General features: G+C 47.1%; 4 protein-coding genes across 4 annotated transcripts; 2 read left to right on the top strand and 2 right to left on the bottom strand.

Moving 5' to 3' along the window:
- Positions 1-739: 739 nt before the first annotated feature.
- Positions 740-1,229, top strand: LAJ45_03543 (uncharacterized protein; the record flags this gene model as incomplete). The annotated part of the gene is made up of 2 exons (XM_046113128.1): positions 740-892; positions 951-1,229. The coding sequence occupies 2 exons, from the start codon at positions 740-742 to the stop codon at positions 1,227-1,229; spliced, it is 432 nt and encodes a 143-aa protein (XP_045974005.1).
- An 8,683-nt stretch (positions 1,230-9,912) lies between these two features.
- On the top strand, positions 9,913-11,431 carry LAJ45_03542 (uncharacterized protein; the record flags this gene model as incomplete). Its single annotated transcript, XM_046113127.1, has 3 exons — positions 9,913-10,092; positions 10,153-10,845; positions 10,916-11,431. The coding sequence occupies 3 exons, from the start codon at positions 9,913-9,915 to the stop codon at positions 11,429-11,431; spliced, it is 1,389 nt and encodes a 462-aa protein (XP_045974004.1).
- Positions 11,432-14,605: 3,174 nt separating this feature from the next.
- Positions 14,606-15,594, bottom strand: LAJ45_03541 (uncharacterized protein; the record flags this gene model as incomplete). The annotated part of the gene is made up of 2 exons (XM_046113126.1): positions 14,606-14,823; positions 14,892-15,594. 2 exons carry the CDS (start codon positions 15,592-15,594, stop codon positions 14,606-14,608), a joined length of 921 nt encoding a protein of 306 aa, XP_045974003.1.
- A 2,435-nt stretch (positions 15,595-18,029) lies between these two features.
- LAJ45_03540 (uncharacterized protein) lies at positions 18,030-18,854 on the bottom strand (the record flags this gene model as incomplete). Its single annotated transcript, XM_046113125.1, has 1 exon — positions 18,030-18,854. One exon carries the CDS (start codon positions 18,852-18,854, stop codon positions 18,030-18,032), a length of 825 nt encoding a protein of 274 aa, XP_045974002.1.
- Between the last annotated feature and the right edge of the window lie 442 nt (positions 18,855-19,296).

The raw sequence follows: 19,296 nt of genomic DNA, 5'->3' as shown, positions 1-19,296 counted from the left end.
TGTCAGTGCAGGCTCAGAGGATTGAGAAGGAGTGTAGCGTGTTAATCGGGGAGCATACTCTTCTACATGAGCCCTTTCCACCTGCAGCAAGACTTTCGGTACTGGTAGTGAGCATGTGGGCAACTGCTAGTCGCCGAGTGGGGTGTAGAGTAGACCTTGATGAGGTCGTTATTAAACAGGTGAGTGCCCCCAAAAGGATTACGAGTGCTCTGGAAGCATAATTGAGAATGATAGGTCAGAAGTCTGCACTCCCGTGTCCGTTCCCACTTGATGCACGAGGTGAAAGGGCGCCTGGCGGACTCTACGATATACGGGCTTGGAAATTTTGTGGGGCCTGAGGCGAGGGCGGCTCAAGTGGAATACCTTTTGAAGAATGATCGTTTCTTGAGCCCCCAACAGCATTACGAGGTATGATGCCAGTGGATGCCCAGAGAGCACTCGGGATAGCCGGTAACAGATTCTAGACCTACCGACTGCGCTTCCTGGCTCCGGAAATTATCGATATATTGTATTTTAAATACTTCGATGGGGTAAGAATGCGAGGGGTTAGGGATCCCGAATTTCTAGAGCGGATAACCCCTACCCTTATTTGCCTGATATCGACGGCGATCTGGCACGGCATTCGGGCGTGGTCAACAGGGAGTTACGTGAAGCCTGATAATTTTCAGTCGCAGAATGAGAGTGTTGTGAGTAAGTATGGCCCGATGCCCTCATTGATATGGCGAGTGCCTTGGGAGCAATGACGGATGCTCCTAGGGCTATACGGGATTGCCAAGCTGACATCCAAACACGAGTAGAAACGTTCAACAGGATGAGCAACACTTGGAAGGGGAGAAGTAAACAGAACCAGGAGGCAACCTTGGAGGTAATCAAAGATAACCTTCGAGAAAAGGTATGATACTTCTAGATGCCGGTAATGCGAGTGGTATTCTAAATGCTAACCCTAATAGATACGAGATAAAAAAGGGGTAACGATTGAGATTATACCGGAGGAGGGTTTTAGCGAGGACGATGAAGCTCTGGCTGCGGATCTTGCCGCATTCCGAGATGCTCGGAGAACACCCACGAGTGCTCCAGGAGGTCGGGTTGATTCCGACAGCGCCCAGGACGAAGTGATTAATGCCCGACTTCGCGGCATTGACACCGAAGAGGAGGGGGAGGAGGAAGAAGAAGAGCCGGAATTACCTGTAGCGGGGGATTACGAAGGGGGGGGGGAGGAGGATGTGTAGAACAATCACGAGTGCTAAGGGAGATAGTGGGGGATTTCTTCTGATTCGTATATTGTATTAGGGTTAGTTAGGGTGTTAAATGGCGTATTGTATTTAGTATTAGGCGGAGGATCACGGTGTTGAATACACCAATTCTCAAAGTGCAGTCGCGAGTGCTCTGGAGACAGTAGAGATCGTCGTGCGAGTGATGTTTTTGTAATCTCATGGGGGAATTGTGAATACCAGAGGCCGGAACGGCGGAGAGGTGTATGCCTAGAGAGAACGGGGCGCCGACATGTAGGAATCGGTACGTCGGGCATGAGCCAGATTTCAAAGCACCCCATCCGGCAACGTCAGGGGGAGTCAGGGCAATCATTCTATCTCCAGAGCCCGCTGGAGCAGTGAAGAGTGCTCCAGGAGCAGTCAGGATATCCAACCGTGCAACTGGCGTTCTCTAGCGGGTAGAGTGACGTCCTAGTTACACCGGGCGCTATTATTTAGTGTCGGGGCCCGTTGTGCGGACTAGTGTGCGCTGGGGCGGAATAATGTGCGCCAGACCTCGCCAGGAGCACTGGCGGTATCTCTGGAGAGGTAGTTTACCTACCGAGCGCCCTGAGCGCCCTGAGCGCCCCGGGCGTCTGGCGAAGGCTACAGGTTTGCTGATGTAGGCTTTGGCCGATGAATAGTCGGATTTTCCTGGTTTCGGGATTGGTATGCATTTTGCCACTTTCCATCGATCCGGTTAAACCCCATGTCGGACCATGGCTGAGAACATGTCCTGGAAGAGTTGGGTGTTTGCCTTGATTGTTGCTTGTATGAAAGGGTATGGGATGTTATCAGGGCCAGTGGCCGAGTGTGTTGGGCATGATCTGATTGCGGATGTGATTTCTTCTGGGGTTACTTCCTGAAAATTGTCACTAAGGTCAAAAGAGGGGCGTCTTATTTGGAGTGGGGGGTTGTTGGGGGACGTCCAATTTGTGGGGAAGAGTTGGGCTCTTAGAGCTTGGCACTTCCCCGCAAACGTTTCTTCACCTTGTATAGTTGGGATTGTAATGTCCCTCCTTTTCCCCGTGTTGACTAGTTTGCAGATGGCACTTCCCTTGGCCTCCGTGAGTTCTTTTTCCCTTTGGTCCGCCTTAGCTTTGCGGATCGCTGTTGTCCACTTTCTGCTCGTTTTCCTGAAGGATTCCCTGTCTTCGTCCCTTTGGGTGTTTCTGGCTTTCCTTTCTAGTGTATTAAGAGTTGATTTGAGTTCCTTCAGCTCTGGGGTCCACCATTTCTTGGACTTGGGATGTCCTTGACTCCATGGGGTGACTTGATCTATTAGGCTATCGATGTGTTCGAGGATGAAGTCGACCGATTGCTTTGTGTGATTCTGGCTTTCCCATGATTCGGGGGGGAAGTGGAGGCCTGAGATGTTTTCTTCTAGTTTTTCCCAGTTTGTTCGGTGCCATAGTCTTCTGGGGGTGTGGGGGGGTTTCTCTATTCGTAGTTGCAGGATGGTTTTCCCATGATCGGAACCTGCTCCATATCGGTCAATGTTCCAGCGGATATCATTGTCCAGTATTGGTCCTTTGACTAATGTCAGGTCAATAATAGTCGGTCTGTTGTTGTTCCTGGGGAAGTGTGTGAATTCGCCTGGTTCGTTGAGTAGGGATAGCCTTTGTCGATCGATCCATCTTTTTAGCTTCTTGGATCCGGATTTGTCTGTTCTGATGGTGTTGGTATAGTAATAGGATCTATGTCCGTACCAGAGTTGGTGGTGGCTATTGAAGTCTCCCATGACGAGGCAGTTTTGGATAGTAGTTATTTGTCGGGAGATTTCTGCGAAGGGTCCACTTCGTCCTGGTGAGTATATGTTAAGAATTTGTGTTTTTTGTTTTTGGATTTCCACCGTGACGGAGACGATGAAGTTATTGTGGGTGTAGTGATGCTTCGGTTTAAGGTTGGCGTGTTTCCTGATGTATGTGGCGGCTTTGGTGCCCTTGTTGCTGGCTGTAAATAGATAGAAAAGGGGGGATTCCGGTGGGTGGCCGTCCTTATTATTCCATGGTTCTTGTAACAAAAGAAAAAGTATATTGTGGTCCTGTTCTGCTTCCTCCACTACTGACTTTGTTGTGAGCTCGTTTTTCGCGCAGTTCAGTTGCTGTGCGATAGCCATTGTTCTTTTGTTGTGACTCATTGGGAGTTATCCATGGCTGCATCTTCTTGTGGGAGGTCTTGGGCCGGGATGACTACGGGGATTGGTAGCGGGCTTGGGTTTGTGTCTGGTCCGAGTTTGTTTGTGATTCGGACCTTGGTTCGTTCTGGGCAGTTGGCGTCTGTTGCTTTGTGGGGGGCCTTGCAGTGGTAGCATCGGATGGGTGTATGTGAGCATCTAAAGCCTCCGGCGCATTCTGTGCATGGGTGGTCTTTGGTTTGGTGTTCCTCGGCGCAGTGTCCGCATCTTCCGTTGGTGTGGGAGCAGCGTTCTTGTCTGTGGCCGTATTCGAGGCATTTGGCGCATTGGGTTTCTGGGTTTGCTGGGAGGTAGCTGTCAATTTTGCAGTTTCTGTCGAAGAGGGTGAGGTATCGGAGGCCGAGGTTCTCTTTGGTGACCTGTCCGGGGAGGGCAATGATCATGTAGGAGTGGGATTTCCCGATTCTGGCTTCTGGTTTCGATAGCCATCTTGGGATTTGTGCCAATTCGAAGGTATTGCCATAGTTGTTTCTGATTTCGGAGGCTAGAAGTTGTCCTGCATCATAGGCCTCGCCAATAGAGGTAGGGATGCCGTGGAGGATGAATTTCGACCATCTGGAGTTCACTCGGATGTCGACAAAAGGTACTTTTAGTTCGTTCAGAGCGGTTTTAATTTCCTTTTTGTATTCAAGGACCTTTGTTGCTGGGGTTGCGAATTTTGATTCCAGGATGATGTTGTTCTTGGTTGTTTTCCAGGCGGCGATTAGTTGACAGTCGGGGTCTTGGATTTTTGCATTTATTTTAGCTCTGATGTCCGATGGGGTGACTGGGAGTTCCTTATTTGTTTCGATTACGATTTCCCGGTTGAGTTTGGTGATTTCGGGTTTGAACAGGGGGTCTGCCTTGGGTTTGGTCTTCCTTTTATTCGTGACCATCGTGAATTCAGGGTTGGTGTTTCCTGCTGCAGCAGATGCATAGGATTTCTGTGCTGGTAGAGTCGGTGTTTCTTTACCTTTTCCTCTGGTTTGTTGGGCGTGGTTGGAGTTGTTGGCGGGTGTGGTAGGGCCAGTGATGGTAGCGGCGGCAACGGCGGCGATTGCAGCAGCTCTTCCTTCGCTAGCTGCTTGGTTGCTGTGCCTGTTGGCGGAGAGGTTGGTGATCTGTTGTTGGAGACGGTGGAGTTTCTCAGATGTTTTGTCTTGGTTTTTTGTCATCTCGAACATTTGTTTGGCCAGGATGTCAACGGTGTGTTTGAGGGATTCGTTTTGGGTGGAGAGGACTTCGATGGTGGCTTTCAAATCCTTATTGATTTGTTCGGTTGTCTGGTTGAGGGGTTCGAGTGCTACTGTGAGGGCATTTCTAACTACCCAGGAGACGTAGTTTAGGTCCATTCTGGCGTGGGTTTCTTGGGGAACGATGCTGGGGTGAATATAATCGTACTTTGGTGCGTATGGTTCGTTGTATTGGGTGTGTTCAGCGAAGATTGAGAAAGGTTCGTTATCGAGTTGGGTTTGTTCTACCATGGTGGATTGTGTTTGTTGGGTCGATTGGGTGTCAGGGAAGCGAGGGGGGGCCGGAGTTCCTGGTGGGGGGGCTCCTGCGAACCAGGAGCTCAGAGAAGCTTGCTGGGACATCACTGATGTTCCTGTTCGGATTGGGTTAGGAAAGACTTCTGATAGAGTTCTCTTTCTGCCCGCGGTATTTGGGGGGTTGGGTGGGTTTGGTGAGGCCAGGTTTGTTGTTGTTATTTTCGCTGTGGTCGCGAGGCTTAAGCGAGGGTTGAGGGGTAGAGTTCACAACTCAGGAACTAGAGCGTGGATAACTTCGCGTACGAACAGATGTGCGATAAGATACCAGTAGATTACGCGGTCTACTGACATACAGGATCGTGTTCGAGTAAAAGTTTTATCGGGGGTGCAGGCCAAAAGTTATTGTTTGTTCGAAAGTTTTGGTGTTGCGAGGGTAAATACAAAGGTTCCGTGAAGAGAAAAGGAGAGGAAGGGAAACATGAAAAGGTATGAAACAACCCCCCCTTATATACCCAACTCCTAGTTCGTTGATGACTAACACCCCGCATAACGGAAACCGAAAGAACATAACAGAAACCCCATTGCAAATCCTAGTTCAACTGCGCCATACCTCCTCCCCACGATACAATCTATCGACTTAGCCAATATGCAATATTGCCGTTACAGATCGGCCCTCGGGATAGCTATCGAAACTCTCTACAAAACTCGGTGGGCCGTTACCAAAATCTCTGTCCACCTCCGTTGTCGATCCACAAACTATGGAGTTTATAGAATTGAAAGAGCTGGCTGCACTAGAAACATTCATTGCATCCGGTAAGCGTTTATTAACAGAAGACGAAATTGAAGCACGCTGACTGGGTCTATTGGGAACTGAGCGTTTCTGTTATTTTGGTCTAGAAGGCATGCTTGCCGTGGTGGTAGTGGAGCAGAATATGCATCTCCAAAACCTTGACAAAGGCCCTCAGGACCTCTACTATATAATACCCGGAAAGCATTGGTAACTGCCTCAAGGAATCAACTCTGTTGTTAATAATGGGTAATTTTAGTTTATTGCGGGCGGCTTCAATTTCCTTTTTGCATTTGAGGACTTTGATAGCTACGGTTGTGAATATTGATACTAAGATATAGTTATCTTTGTTCGTTTTCTGGTTGGCGATGAGTTGGCAGTCAGGATCTTGGATTTCGGAGTTGATTTTGGTTCTGACATTGTGGGGGGGGTGATTAGCGGATCCCTGCTTCTCTCGATAACAAGTTCCCAATTGATTTTTGTGATTTCTGGTTTAAACAGTTGGTCACCTTTAGGTTTTTGTTTCTGCTTGTTGGTGACTGTTGTGAATTCAGTCCCTGTATCTTGGGCGGCGGCGACAGCGTATGATTCGTGTTCGCTGCTGAATTAGGTTGGGCAGGGGGCACAAATATTTCAAGTTTCTTGCCTTTGTGTGATGGGGCGAGTTGGCCTGCAGCTGGGGCTGGGGGGGCTATGATCGGTCTGTGGTGGTTGGAATCGTTCTGTTGTGTCTGATTCATTGAAGAGGTTTGGTGTTGTAGCCGGTGGAGTTTCCCGTTTATTATGTCAAGGTTCTTAGTTATTTCGAGCATTTGTTTTGCTGGGATGTCGAGGGTGTGTTTCAGAGCCCCATTTTGTGGGGAGATGAGTTCCTTGCTCGCAGTGTTATCGTGGTTAATCTGGTTGGTGTTTTGTTTGATCCATTCAATAGCGATGGTGAGGGCATTACTAACCACCCATAATATATAGTTCAGATCTATTCTGGCGTTTGATTCCTGGAGGACAATCTTGAGTAGATGTAGTCATATCGGGGGTGTATTGTTTATTGTATGGGGCGTGTTCTGCGAAGATGAAGAATGGTTCATTGTTCAGTTAAATTTGTTCGATGATACTAGATTGAGTTGATTGAACTTGTTGGGTTTCGGCGAAACATTGGGGGGCAAAAATCCCTATGGGTAGGGTTCTCACAAAGCAAAAATTCAGGAAGCCTTGCTGGAACATGACGGATATCCTGTATCGGTTGAGTGTAGGGGAGACTTATGAAAGTCTTCTTTTCCTGCTTGCAGTACTCGGTGGGGTAGGGGGGCGTAAGGGGATTGGGTATGCCAGGTTATAAGTATTTTGCTACGGTCATGAATGTTGTTTTCCTTTGTTAAGCAAGGGGTTTGGGAGTGATAAGAGTTCACAATTCAGAAACCAGGGTGTCAATAACTTAGCGTACAAACAGATGTGCGATGAGATTTTTGTATATTGTGCCGTCTATTGACATAAGGATCGTGTTTGCAAAAAGTTTTTATCGGTTTTGTTAGGATTGTAAGTTGTCGATGTTATAGATTAGAAGTTAGTTCATGAGTATATTTGAAAATTTCCTTTAGGTTTCGAGGTTAGCGGCTCTGGGATAAAACTGACATGTTTCAAAAGAATTCAGTTCGTGGGCCGGAAAAATATATTCTAGTGTTACCAGAAGTAATCCATTTGCTCAGTAATCTTGACCAACCCTAACCATACGAGATGGAAGACTATACTGCAACAATACAGAATAAGGAATGTCAGTCATGGATTGTCACTCACATATTGGGTTGCAAGTATTGCGAATATCGTAGTTTGAGATTGAAATCCAAATTAGTGTTAGAAAACACACCGAGCGGTAACCTGTAGGTCAGAATCCAAGTTGGCGTAAGAAGACACAGCGGAGACAAGAAGTGGGATTTGCCCATTGTGGTAAACCGCAGTTCGGAATCCGAAATTCATGTATTCCATCGAAGCGGAGGATGGGGAAACTCAACATCGTTAAATTTCAAACACCATCATAATCATAGGCTTGAGACAGTGCGTTCGGTACTATGCAGGCATGGATCGTTGTACCCGACCGGTGAGTGGCGGTGGTGGAAGTGGTCTAGGACAGGTCGCCAAGACTCACAGGGAGTTACCCTACCCAACAGCCCCCAATCACCACCTACACCCCTGCCATCATGACCACGACCCTCGGTACCCATAAATTTGATGATGGCGATGGACTGGGGGCGGCCTATTTAATCCGTAGGCATGGAATCGGGAATTGTGGGGTGACGGTTCCCGGGCAACCTCAAAATCCTGTCTGACATTGCCCTACTAGAACCCTAATTCATACCTCTTTGCAAACTATTCTTTTGTAGCTAGCTCCTATCGCGGATAAAAATTGCAAAGTAGCATGATACACGAATTCAGCTGCATCACCTCCCGGTATAGGTAAACTACCTTTCAAAAATTGTACTGCAGGGCGAGACGCCGTGTCTCGGGCTCTTGTTTTGTAATCTTTCTACAAGCCCGGGCAATACAGCGATTTTTGAAGGACAAATATCTGGGGACGGGATTGGGGCCAGTCTAGATATAGAAAACATGACTTCCTCGCTACTTATTTGGTCCCAACAGATCCAATATTGATTCAAACCTTTGACTTGATGGATCACATGAATATAAATTAATCTAAATTCAAATGTTCTCTCAATTGTATCTGTTTCATGCTAGCAAATATGAGCCCACAATTATCTCGCTTTACTCCCGAGACCTCTCGAGACTCCCGAGATCTATTCCTCACCAACATGATACCAGACGTAATAACTGTCAATCAGGTCTCGTCTTGTCTCGTGAACATTACTATACTTATGTAATTATAGTTCATGAGCCAATAGATGTATTTTCAACAACCGGCGGGCGCAGCGCACAGAGAGCCTCGCACGCCATCGAAATACCGCAGTAATTCGTCTCAGTGGACGCTCACATTGACGTTGAAATTCTTTAGTCTGGCCGCTCGCCCCGAGAACGCCCCGAGAACGCCCCCAATCGTCCCTCATATGCGAACTTCAACGTCTCTGTAACCGTCCACTGAGACGGATTACTGCTGTACCCTTTTCGCTGGTTGAAGTCATAAGAAGACCAGCTATGACAATGAATCCCCACCCGCCCCCTCCCACACATACACCACGTTTACCTGTCCTATTCGTAGGGTATTCTGGTGGAGATGAATTGACTTGGGGGTTTGTAAGTGATAGGATATATAGTTACAGGTACATACTCGCGTGTAGCATAACCAGAAAATGCAAGTGACGGAGTAGGGACCTTTTGTATGGAGTTGTGCTGTTCTGCCATACAAGATACCCATTTGCATTTTCTGGTTCTTTCCCCTACATGCGAGTACCGTCACGGGGTTGAAACAGTCTGCCCCCAATACAGTCCAGACCGCTCCGCTAAATGGTCGGTGGACCAGTCCATACCAGAAAATGGACCGGTCCATCGTGATTTGGTCCAGTCCGGTCCGGTCCATGATCTTTCAAAATGGTCTGGTCCAGTCCGATGCTATTCTCTGGACTAGTCTTGACCATATCAACCTCTGCCCGGGGCCGGGGCCGGGCCGGGTAGTGGCAATCTATGCAAGGCGGAGATACGCATGACTGACGATTGTATTACCACTAGACCTTTATACCCCTTAGCATGTGCCATTGACTATTATAATATCCGGTGACTTGGTGTGCCTGCGAAGGAATTGGACTTGGGCTTTTCTTCAATCGGGTTGGTGTCCGGACTGATGCAGGGCTCTTTATCCCTACCGGCATGGCTCGCTATGTCTTCCTATCTACCATGATTTCAAATGGAACCTATGGCCGTGCGAACGAATACAGTCGCACCTCGTTGTGTCGTTAGCGTATTCTGGGAGCCAAACCCCTACGAGATAGCAAATATACGAGACAGCAAATAGTTTTTGGTGGAGAAGGGCAGTACCTGTCCCGCAACTTCGTACGAGACAGCAAGAGATCCGAGATATCGAATTACGTGATAGCGAGATGCGACTGTAGATTGACAATCTCCAAGCTAGGTATCTATTCCCGGGGAATTTTATGGCATCGACCAGATGCGGCATATCTAGGGGGGTGCTCCTTTCGCCTTTATATCTTATAAAGAACCCTTGGTCGCGGAAGACTGTACATACCATAATTTATGGATCCGACAGCGATGAAAACTGAAGCCTTTCCAAAAGCATATCGCCATATTTCAGACGGTAACCCCAGCGAGGACTACTTCATTTTCCTTGGAGTCGTTATTCTTGGAGTCCTCGATGTCAGGATTCTAAAGGAGAATGCTCATGAGTTTGTTGCCAAGTGGCCAGTCCTCGGTGGACAGCAAATAAAAACTGTACCCAGCCTGCCAAGAAATGATTGTCTCTGAAGAGTGGGAAGCTGAGTACACCTGCAGACGTCGCCCTTCACCTTCACCACCGGTACAACTGTCGACTTCGAATCGCGGCACATCCCGTCGGAGCTCAACGATATTCTCGCAATCGACATTTCTCTATCTCCTACCACAACCAAGAAGGCTTCCTACAGATCCTATAATAACAATTCTGCCTCTAACGATGACCTGTTTCACTTTAGCTCTACTTTCAATCCGCCACCCAACATTTTTGTTATACGTGTTACCACCCTCAATAATGCAACGTTGTTAGGCTTTCAAACAACTCACGCACTATGTGATGCTCAAGCACTCTACGAGGTTGTCAAGTCCTATCGGGACCTTGTTTCTGGGCTCGATATACCAAAGATTGTACTCTCGCCGGCCGTAGAGATTCCTTTATCGACACTCATTGAAGATCCCCTTGACCTTGACCATCAATCGGAGAGTGCCTTTCTTGGTGCTCCACTCGTATTCAATCCTTTCACTATATTGTCAAAAGCAGAGGTCGATGTCAAGTGGTATGACAAACAGGTTGAGCTAGCCTCACGGGAAAAGGGAAAGGAACTATACGTTCATCTCACCGCAAATCTAGTACAAGGCTGGCAGGACGATTGTCAGAGAGAGATTGAGGAAGCTGCATCATCGGGAATGCTGGAGGAAGCTTCAGGGATCAAGTTAACAAAGAACGATGTTTTAACGGCATGGTTTCTGAAGGTGAGACGTCTTGTGAATATACTTTACCGCTCACACAAAGTGAGCATTCAAGTACTAAAGACAGATTCAGGAGAACTACGCCACTTCCGGGTCAAAGGCGATCGAGCTTAGCTACAGCTTCAATTACCGAAAAGCTCTACCTTCTCTGTCTGAGGGAACGACATACCTGCATAACAGCTATTACGACCTACTTATCCCTTTTCCCGACATTAATAGTCTGCCGCTTTCACGAATTGCGCTAGTGATACGCCTTGCTGTCTTACTGAATAGTCAACCAGGCGTTGTTAGGAACATTCTAAGATTCTGGGAGGGTGCAAAGGGTGGGGTCACTCCGGGACCTCCAGGATGCAAGATCAGAGACCTGGTGTATGTAACGTCGTGGACAAGGTTTAATTTAATTGGGATGGACTGGAGTGCTGCTTTGGCGGGCCCCGGTGAAGGAAAGGTGGTATGGGCTTCTCCGTCTCTGCCGATGGGAGATCAGGCGTCGATAAACTACAAACCGTTCGCGATCACCATGAAAGATGGAGCGGAAGGTTACTGGGTTAGGGCGTGGACCTTTGAAGATGGACACAAGGAGCATTGAAATCGGTAAAATATCGGAGAGAGTAATCCTGTAATACAAGACCTGCGACAGCACTATAGCTGCTTTTCTAGAAATCGTGATAGATTTTATCTAACACTCCACCTTCCTTAAGACGGTAATCTAAAATATAGTGCCCATCACCCGGGTCAGAATATACGACCCAGAGAGGATAATATTCGATTGGAAATACTCAATCCACCGGACACTCTCCAATCTGGCAAACCAACCACCCGGCGGTTTACAGTTGTCCTTTTAGCGTACGGTAACCCCAAGGAAGTCCAAGTTATTGGAAGATGCCCATGCGTCAAGTGTTAGACAAAAGGAACCTTGCGACGAACGCCCTCTTGCAGCTTTGTCATAATCACCGTCCTTGGCTGCTTCTGGCAGTTTACCAGGTCTCTTTTTACTGTACTCGGTGATATGGGACTAGTATTTTCAGTTGGGTAATATGTCAAGCAGTGGAAGGCATCACGACGCTATACGAAGTGATAGATTGCATTAAACCACAAAATTAACTACTAGCACTAGTTGACGGTATATTGCTGGTCAAATAGAAACTCTACTGGATAACACCATTGACTTGTCTATTATCTTTCGTGCTTTGTTCGACCCCAGTTTCAACTGGGTGGATGACTTCCTAACGTTGTCAAAGAATGTAGTCGATTGATACGGATTTGGATTCAGAGCGTCTGCATCTCCAGCTTTATCTCGAGCGAGTTTCTCCGCTGCCGAAAGAGAAAGTAGAACCCGAGGATGATGTGTTTTATAATGAGAGTATACGTAGTAATCCGAAGTCGTCATATAGCTACTCCTTACTCTCGAATTCCTCCTACACCACATACACTAAATAATTTTCATTGGAATGGATGGCGTTCTCAAGTTTGATCTCTGACACGTGGCAGAAACACTAGACTACTGCTGTCTAACAAGGTTGAAGTACAAAGCGGATTTCCCTATTAAACAGATAGGACATAGACTCTTTACTTGAGATGAAAGAGTTATCTATAATGCCCACTGTACTGGTCGATGGCGGCATAGTTATGCGAATATCTTCCGCGTCTGTGTCTGAACAAATACCAGGTACCGTATTTACTGCACCCGTAGCCATGCTTGGAGTTGGTTCAGAGAAAGGCCCCATATCGAAGGAAAGAGCACGAACTGTTTTAGAATTATTACCGCTCTTTGTTATAATCCTAGGGCGCGGGGGTGAACAGTATCATTTGCTGGAAGTCCTATCAGTTGTAGCGTGAGGTTGACGAGCTTCAGTCTCAGCTTCTCCCTTTTTATAATTCCGTGTTCACTTCCTAACTTCTTTGATTAGATCAAGTATAATCGATTAGATTCCAGAGGATACTCGTAGTTACTAAGTACTTCCCGCATTCTTAGTCTAGTCAAATCTATTCCTCCAATCGAGTATATCAATCGATTCTAATCGATCCGTGCTAGTACTATTGTTCATCCAATTAGATATACTATTGTTTCTAATTTAACCCCCAAATGCTACTAAAGGGCACTGTGGGCAGATATCCTCGTCCCCGATATAACAGGTAGTTTACCATTTCGAAATTGTACCGTAGGGACCATATAACTCTTAATTCTCACGAGTGAATCGAGTCTCTCACTCATTTACTCCAGTTCCTTTCTACCATTCCATAGATACCTGCCCCACCTTCTTGACTTGTAGTATTGAAGAGACCGAGTTCGCCTCCGCCCAATTGTACAGCAGGCCTAGTCGGCCAGAGGACGTCGACGCACGCTTCTGTCCTCAGATAGGGAAAGATGATGATCTTGGCATGAACTATACCAACAATATACCGCAATAATTCGTCTCAGCGGACTGTTACACAGACGTCGAAGTTGCCTTTTACAACGCGTATGAGGGAAGATTTGCGGGGCGTCCAAGACAAATGACCAGATCAAGGAATTTCAACGTCAATGTGACCATCCGCTAAGGCGAATTACTACAGTGTGGTGGGGGAAACCTTGACACGGAGTGCCATGACATTGATTTTGCTTACTCACATACAAATTACGTGCTAAGAGTGGTCTAGGACGAGGAAAGTACTTTTTTTGACCATACAAGCGACATTATCCCAGCCAAAATATTTTTATAACTCAACAACGAAGAATGATTTTAGAAATTCGAGCAGATAAAATGACAGAACAGGTAAAACTAAGCTGACCTATCAAATAAAATTAAAAATATGTGTGGTGGTTGAGCTATAAGCGGTCAAAACTACTCCGTGACAAGGCTTCCCCCACCATAAGCTATGGAGGACTACAACATTAAATCGCTCTCCTCCTCTCAAATAAGATACAGGAAATATGATAGACAGCCTTACCAGGCACGAATTACTCTCCAGGTAATCTGCCCCACGTTAATATGCATGTGAGGTATATTATCTAGTGTACAGCCTGGGCGGATACAGGGGTAATATTATTCTGGGGGCTCATCCCCATGCTCACCAATAGTAGAGAGACACGATGTGTGGGGAAGACGGCCTAGCCAGCCCTTGGTAGCTAGAGCTAGGCTGATAAGAGGAACCCCATCTCTTCCGGCAATTGTTCCTACGGCTACCAGATGGAAGCGCATTATCCCCTATGCTACCGGCCTGTTGCTCGTACAGTAGCTGCCAGAGCATGTTCTAAAGATATCTCTCCTGTCATTGATTGCAGATAAGATCTAGAGAGATAAAGAGATTTTATGAGTCAAGGTTACTCCGTCTCATAGCTACTAATGAGATTGATGCCTGCTGTATTCTATTCAATGGTGAGGGCGCCATTTAGGTGCAGGGTTAGATTTTAACGAAACTTTTCGGTACATATTCTTTTATAGTATAGTAGATAGATACTCTCATCAACCATGAAAGGCAATTGCAATGGCATGTAGTCGATCCTGGAGGTTTTAAAACCCACTTCGCCATATAGTAAAATCCAGTCCACCCATTATCCCCTCGGGGAAACCAGTTCACCCATGGCCAGGAAACACGGTTCCTGGATATGCGAACTTCCTGGGTAATTATATAACTAGCTATAGAACAGTGATAGTACAGCATCCGAGCCTATCCACAACAATCGACTATAACTATCATAAAAATGAGAAGATTTTCTCTCACCCTAGTTCCACAGGTAGACAACATCCTACAGCATACTATAGTCTCTCTTTTTTCCTTCTTACTCATCACCCCTCTTTCCCCACCACCTTTCCAGGAACTCGGTGACGCCCGTCAAGCTGAGGTCCGTGAGATTATTCAACGACGGCTGCACATTGCACTTCCCCCGCGCCAGACAGAGACGATACTCCCAGTAAAACCTCCCCATCTGAGTGGTTTCCTCAGCGATCTTCTTCTCCAGGAGGGCGATGTCTTGATACACGACCTCGTACTTTTTCCCTACATTTCCATACACAGCATCAGCCAAGGGCTACTTCAACAAGATTCAAACCCAATATTCAACGTACCTGTAATTCTCTCCATCTCTCGAATCAACTCGTTAAAACAGGTCACCGCGCCCACCATCGTACTCACCTCTTGCCGCCACACCTCATCCCTCCCGACAACGTCCGCCACAACTCTCGTAATGTCCTCCACCTCCGTCACCACGAACTGCTCTTCCCCCGTCCCCGGTACCTCGATCGTGTCCAACGTCGGATCAAATAGCCACGGTGTGTATTGGAGCCCCTTGAACGCCTTTTCTTTCGCTCCCGCCTTAGGGCTCCCATACGCCATATAGTTCAGAAACACCCCGTTCTCGAACGCCGTGTACTCCATCCCCGAGGTCTTGACAGCCTCCCAGGAGGGTGTCTTAATGTCGGTGTAGAGTGTGATGTCGTAGTTGAGGTCCGGGTGAATGCCCCACTCGGAGGGTGCGAAGCGCTTGACCCCGGCGGCGGCTGCAGCTTGGATCAGCAGCATCTGGGCCGGGCCGGAGGAGAGGGACGAGAGGGTGGATAGGACGATATCGATACCAGCGAGGGCTTTGGTGAGGGAGGAGAGGGAAGTGTAGTCCACGGTGCGGACTGTGGTGTTTGGGGTTATGGGTTTTGGAGGGGTGGGGGAGCGGGAGAGGACGGTGATTCTATGGGCGGATGGATGGGAACTGAGATGGGTGAGAAGGAGTTGGCCAAGAGAGCCGCTGGCACCTGCGAGAGCTATATGGACCATTGTGGTGAGGGTGTTGCTAATGTTAATTCTGGTTTGAGACGTTTGGGGCTGATTTGTATGATTTATTGACTCAGAATGAACAGTTAATATAAACACCAATAAAATCCCCAGAGCGGTGAGCTACTCCTACCCTAAAGTCTAAGTCCAACCTCTTCCGCCAATGGGGGCCTTATATATATATGTCGAATTACAGCGCATCTGATACCGACAGTCATGCCACCGCGGAGTCGTTGGATAACTTGTCAGAGCGCTGAGCTGACCGGCATTCCGAACCAGTTTTACGCCTTGCGTCGCTGCAGCGGCAACTTGGCGGGGAATAGTACGCAACTATTACAGCCCGAATCGAATTGAAATTTTAATTGTCAAAGCCAGTTATTCGAATATTAACCCTAGCCCTGGCCGGGCTTGGCAGCAATCAGTTCGACCGGCGGGCAAATAACGCGACCGGCGGGCATTGGCAGCGGAGTTAACCTAACGCCGCACCTAGGAACTCTGTTTCAACACGCTTTGAGGGTTAACTTACAAGCCAATATTCAGTCTTCCTTGGTTACCAATACGGGTAGGTATATACATGAGTATACAGCTGGACCTAAAAAAGGAAGGAGTACTAAGGGAGATAGCGAGATATTTTAGTAAGCCACACCAGACTTGCTTTTTCTTTGGGGGCAGCCACCGCCGACAAACGAAGGGAAATTCATGTTCCCAGGATTAATGGCAAGACCTACCTGTTTATTTTATTTGATGTTACATGACGAATATCCATACGAACCAGGCAGCCCCAAACAAACGGCTGTATCGGGGGAATTACATTCAGCAGGTGCAGTAAACAGATTTAGGTAGCTGCGTATGGGACCCAGACAGTAGAAAACCTATCTTGGCGGCCGAGTGATAGTTCATGATGGCAGTATTCCGCGGCCGAGGCAATCAAGGCCAAGAGTTGCACACATTACAAATCAGCATGCATACCATGTTCATGTTATTATCTATATGCATACACTTCCAAATAATACACCTGATGGCATTATCTTGGCTGTTCAAGTGTTCTTCCCCCAACAGGGCCCGGATCTAATAGGAAGCTGAGTACTAGAAGAATCAAAAACATCAACCTTGTGTGCGTGCGCATCTATCTACGCAAGTCAGCTCGAGATGTAGATAATCCCACCGCCGAAGATACATGCATGTGTATAACTCGCGGACTCTACTATTTGCACGTGTTTCTTTATGCATATGTGTGTCTTTATAGGGGAATCGACTTGGTGCGCACTATCCCTTATCGCAAATCCGGTGTGCAGATGGCTTTATTAACAGCTCGCTTATCAAATAATAGGACCCTCGTACAAATCTAATTCCTCTGTTATAGGGGGGTCAGCATCGACAGCTAAGGGCTATATTAGCCTGCTCCTCGTCGACCTCCCTGCGCCGCATCGCTATTATTGTACTACAGTGTAGTGGCTTCGGTAAGACACCAGAGCTAATTATTTGTTGCGGCCACACGCGAGATCGGCCGGAGTTCTCGGCAAGCAGGATCAACTGTGCATATGGTTTCCAGGATCTTGGGCCTGATCGAACCCGGTGGATTCAGCATCGTGTAGTTAAAAAGAAAAAAAGGAAAGAAAAATAATAAGGGAAAGAAGTCATAGATCATCCATTCGAAAGAGAAAGAAAAAAAAAAGAAGACAGCGGCACAGGAGAGCAAGACAAGATAATAAGCCCTCTTTACCGGGTGGCCAGCACAGGAGTGGCTACGCATCCAATGGCTATTCCCGCAAGTTCATGCGGCCGTTAAAGCTTACCATGAAGTCCCCGAAAGCCCATGCAGTTGCAAAGCGACAGGATCCGTGTCTTTACTCTCGAGGACATAACAATATCGAGTTGGCCATCCACACAGCCGCAAAGACCACAAAGCTGCAGTACATGTACAGCATTTATCCTCGAAACTGACTCGGCAGTAATACGGGTCCACTCAGTTTATATATGAATCATCAACAATCTCCTAGGGCCCTAGTTTTACCCCGTGCCATTAGAGTTACCATCATACTTTATCACTCGTTCAATTCATGTATTCTCACTCGATTATTTTCTCCAAGTGGCCAAGCTCGAATTCGTGTCTTGGCACCGAACACTTTTAGTCATTATCTTTGAAAGAACACATCCATGAAGTTGATACGCAGAATTTCCTTGAGGTTGAAGTTCTGATCATAAATCGTGGTAACAACGGAAATGATAACAAGTCACACAGAGAATGGAAAAACAACGCACGAACAAATCCCAACTTGGCCCGAAACAACAATAGTTGAGAACCATACACGGATCCCTCTAATTTGACAGGGAATATACAACTAATTTTGACATGGGATGCACGTGCGGAGAAACAAATCTGACCAAAATGTTATGAACCTATTCGAACAAGTGCGTACTAACTTTGAACTTGACGGTCAACAGCCCTCCATAAATAATTCGGTGTAATGATAGGGTTGGTCGCTATATAGTTCCCCATATGCCAAGTCTACCTCGGCAAGCCAATATGCCGAGATTGCAACGGAAAGGTGTGTTTCATCCTCAGTGAGTGAACCGGAACCAAAAATGTGATCGAGCCCTTCAACACGGCGAACCTCTTGAAGCTCCCTCCCTAAACTGTTCCATGCCGCTACTAGGAGGACGTGCGCAGCCCTGATGCTCATGAAGTCGATCGACTCGATCGGAGGATCTCCACTGGACCCAGCAGGAATAGTATCCAACCCTGCGTGCACCAGGATAATCATCCGGTCATTTATTACTTGACCCTTGTCCTGGTTGGAATGCACCGCAATTCTCAGCCTCACTATCTCCTGGTATTGTGCCTCCTCCAAGCCCGAATGTTTGATGATATGATTGACAGCAAAGTCTCTGACTTGGCTAATGGTAATGAACCATTCTTCCACACGCCTTCTAATGCGGTAGTGGTATCTTGAAGTAGGAGGCGTTTCTGCCCACAGTACTCTCATACACTGGAGGTGACTTTCCTGAAACTTGTAGTGATCAATCCCGGTGATGTCTGAAGAGACTAAAGTTCGCAAGGACAACTTTGCATTAATAAGAGTTGATGAGGTTAGCCCGAGGTTGTAAACGTCGGTATTATGGCCCGCTCGGGTGGGTGGTCCGGTCATTGCGGTATTGTCATGTTCCATCCTTGTTTCAATGGGGGATGATTTTGGTGGTTGTGATACTCTAGTAGCCTCAGAGGTGACCGTTAAGTAGCGCGTAGAGCCTTTGTCTGTCATTGAATTTGCAACATAGGTTGCAAGTTTCGATTTGATACCTTTACCTCTACACGTATACTATTACAGTTCCTTGTATATGTGTTGTAAGTAATGTGAGTCTGGCCTAAGCATTAAGCCACAATCCATATATCAGTACATACATACATGTATACATGTATTCGTAGGATGAATCCGCTCATGCTAGATCGATCAATCGAGGTATTTAGCTTTATATCTGACTTCCAGGCTTGTAGCGCTAAATGTGGGATTTTATTTAACGACGATTTACACCTCTTTCAGCACATGCAATCTTACTTTGTGGTTGTAGGTGAGTACATCTACAAATCCCCAAATCTCGAGTTATTCGGGGGGTTAATTGCATCCTTGGCAACCCCGTAATAAGACTCGGATTTGGCGGTAGAGTACACCTTACCAGCGTAAGAACCAGAAAATGCAGTTGCTC

The sequence above is a fragment of the Morchella importuna genome (assembly GCF_003444635.1).
Source record: "Morchella importuna strain M04M26 chromosome Unknown Morimp01GS007, whole genome shotgun sequence".
NCBI classification, from domain to species: Eukaryota; Fungi; Ascomycota; class Pezizomycetes; order Pezizales; family Morchellaceae; genus Morchella; species Morchella importuna.
The sequence above is the reverse complement of the archived record's forward strand: the minus strand, read 5'-3'. Positions and strand labels throughout refer to the sequence as shown.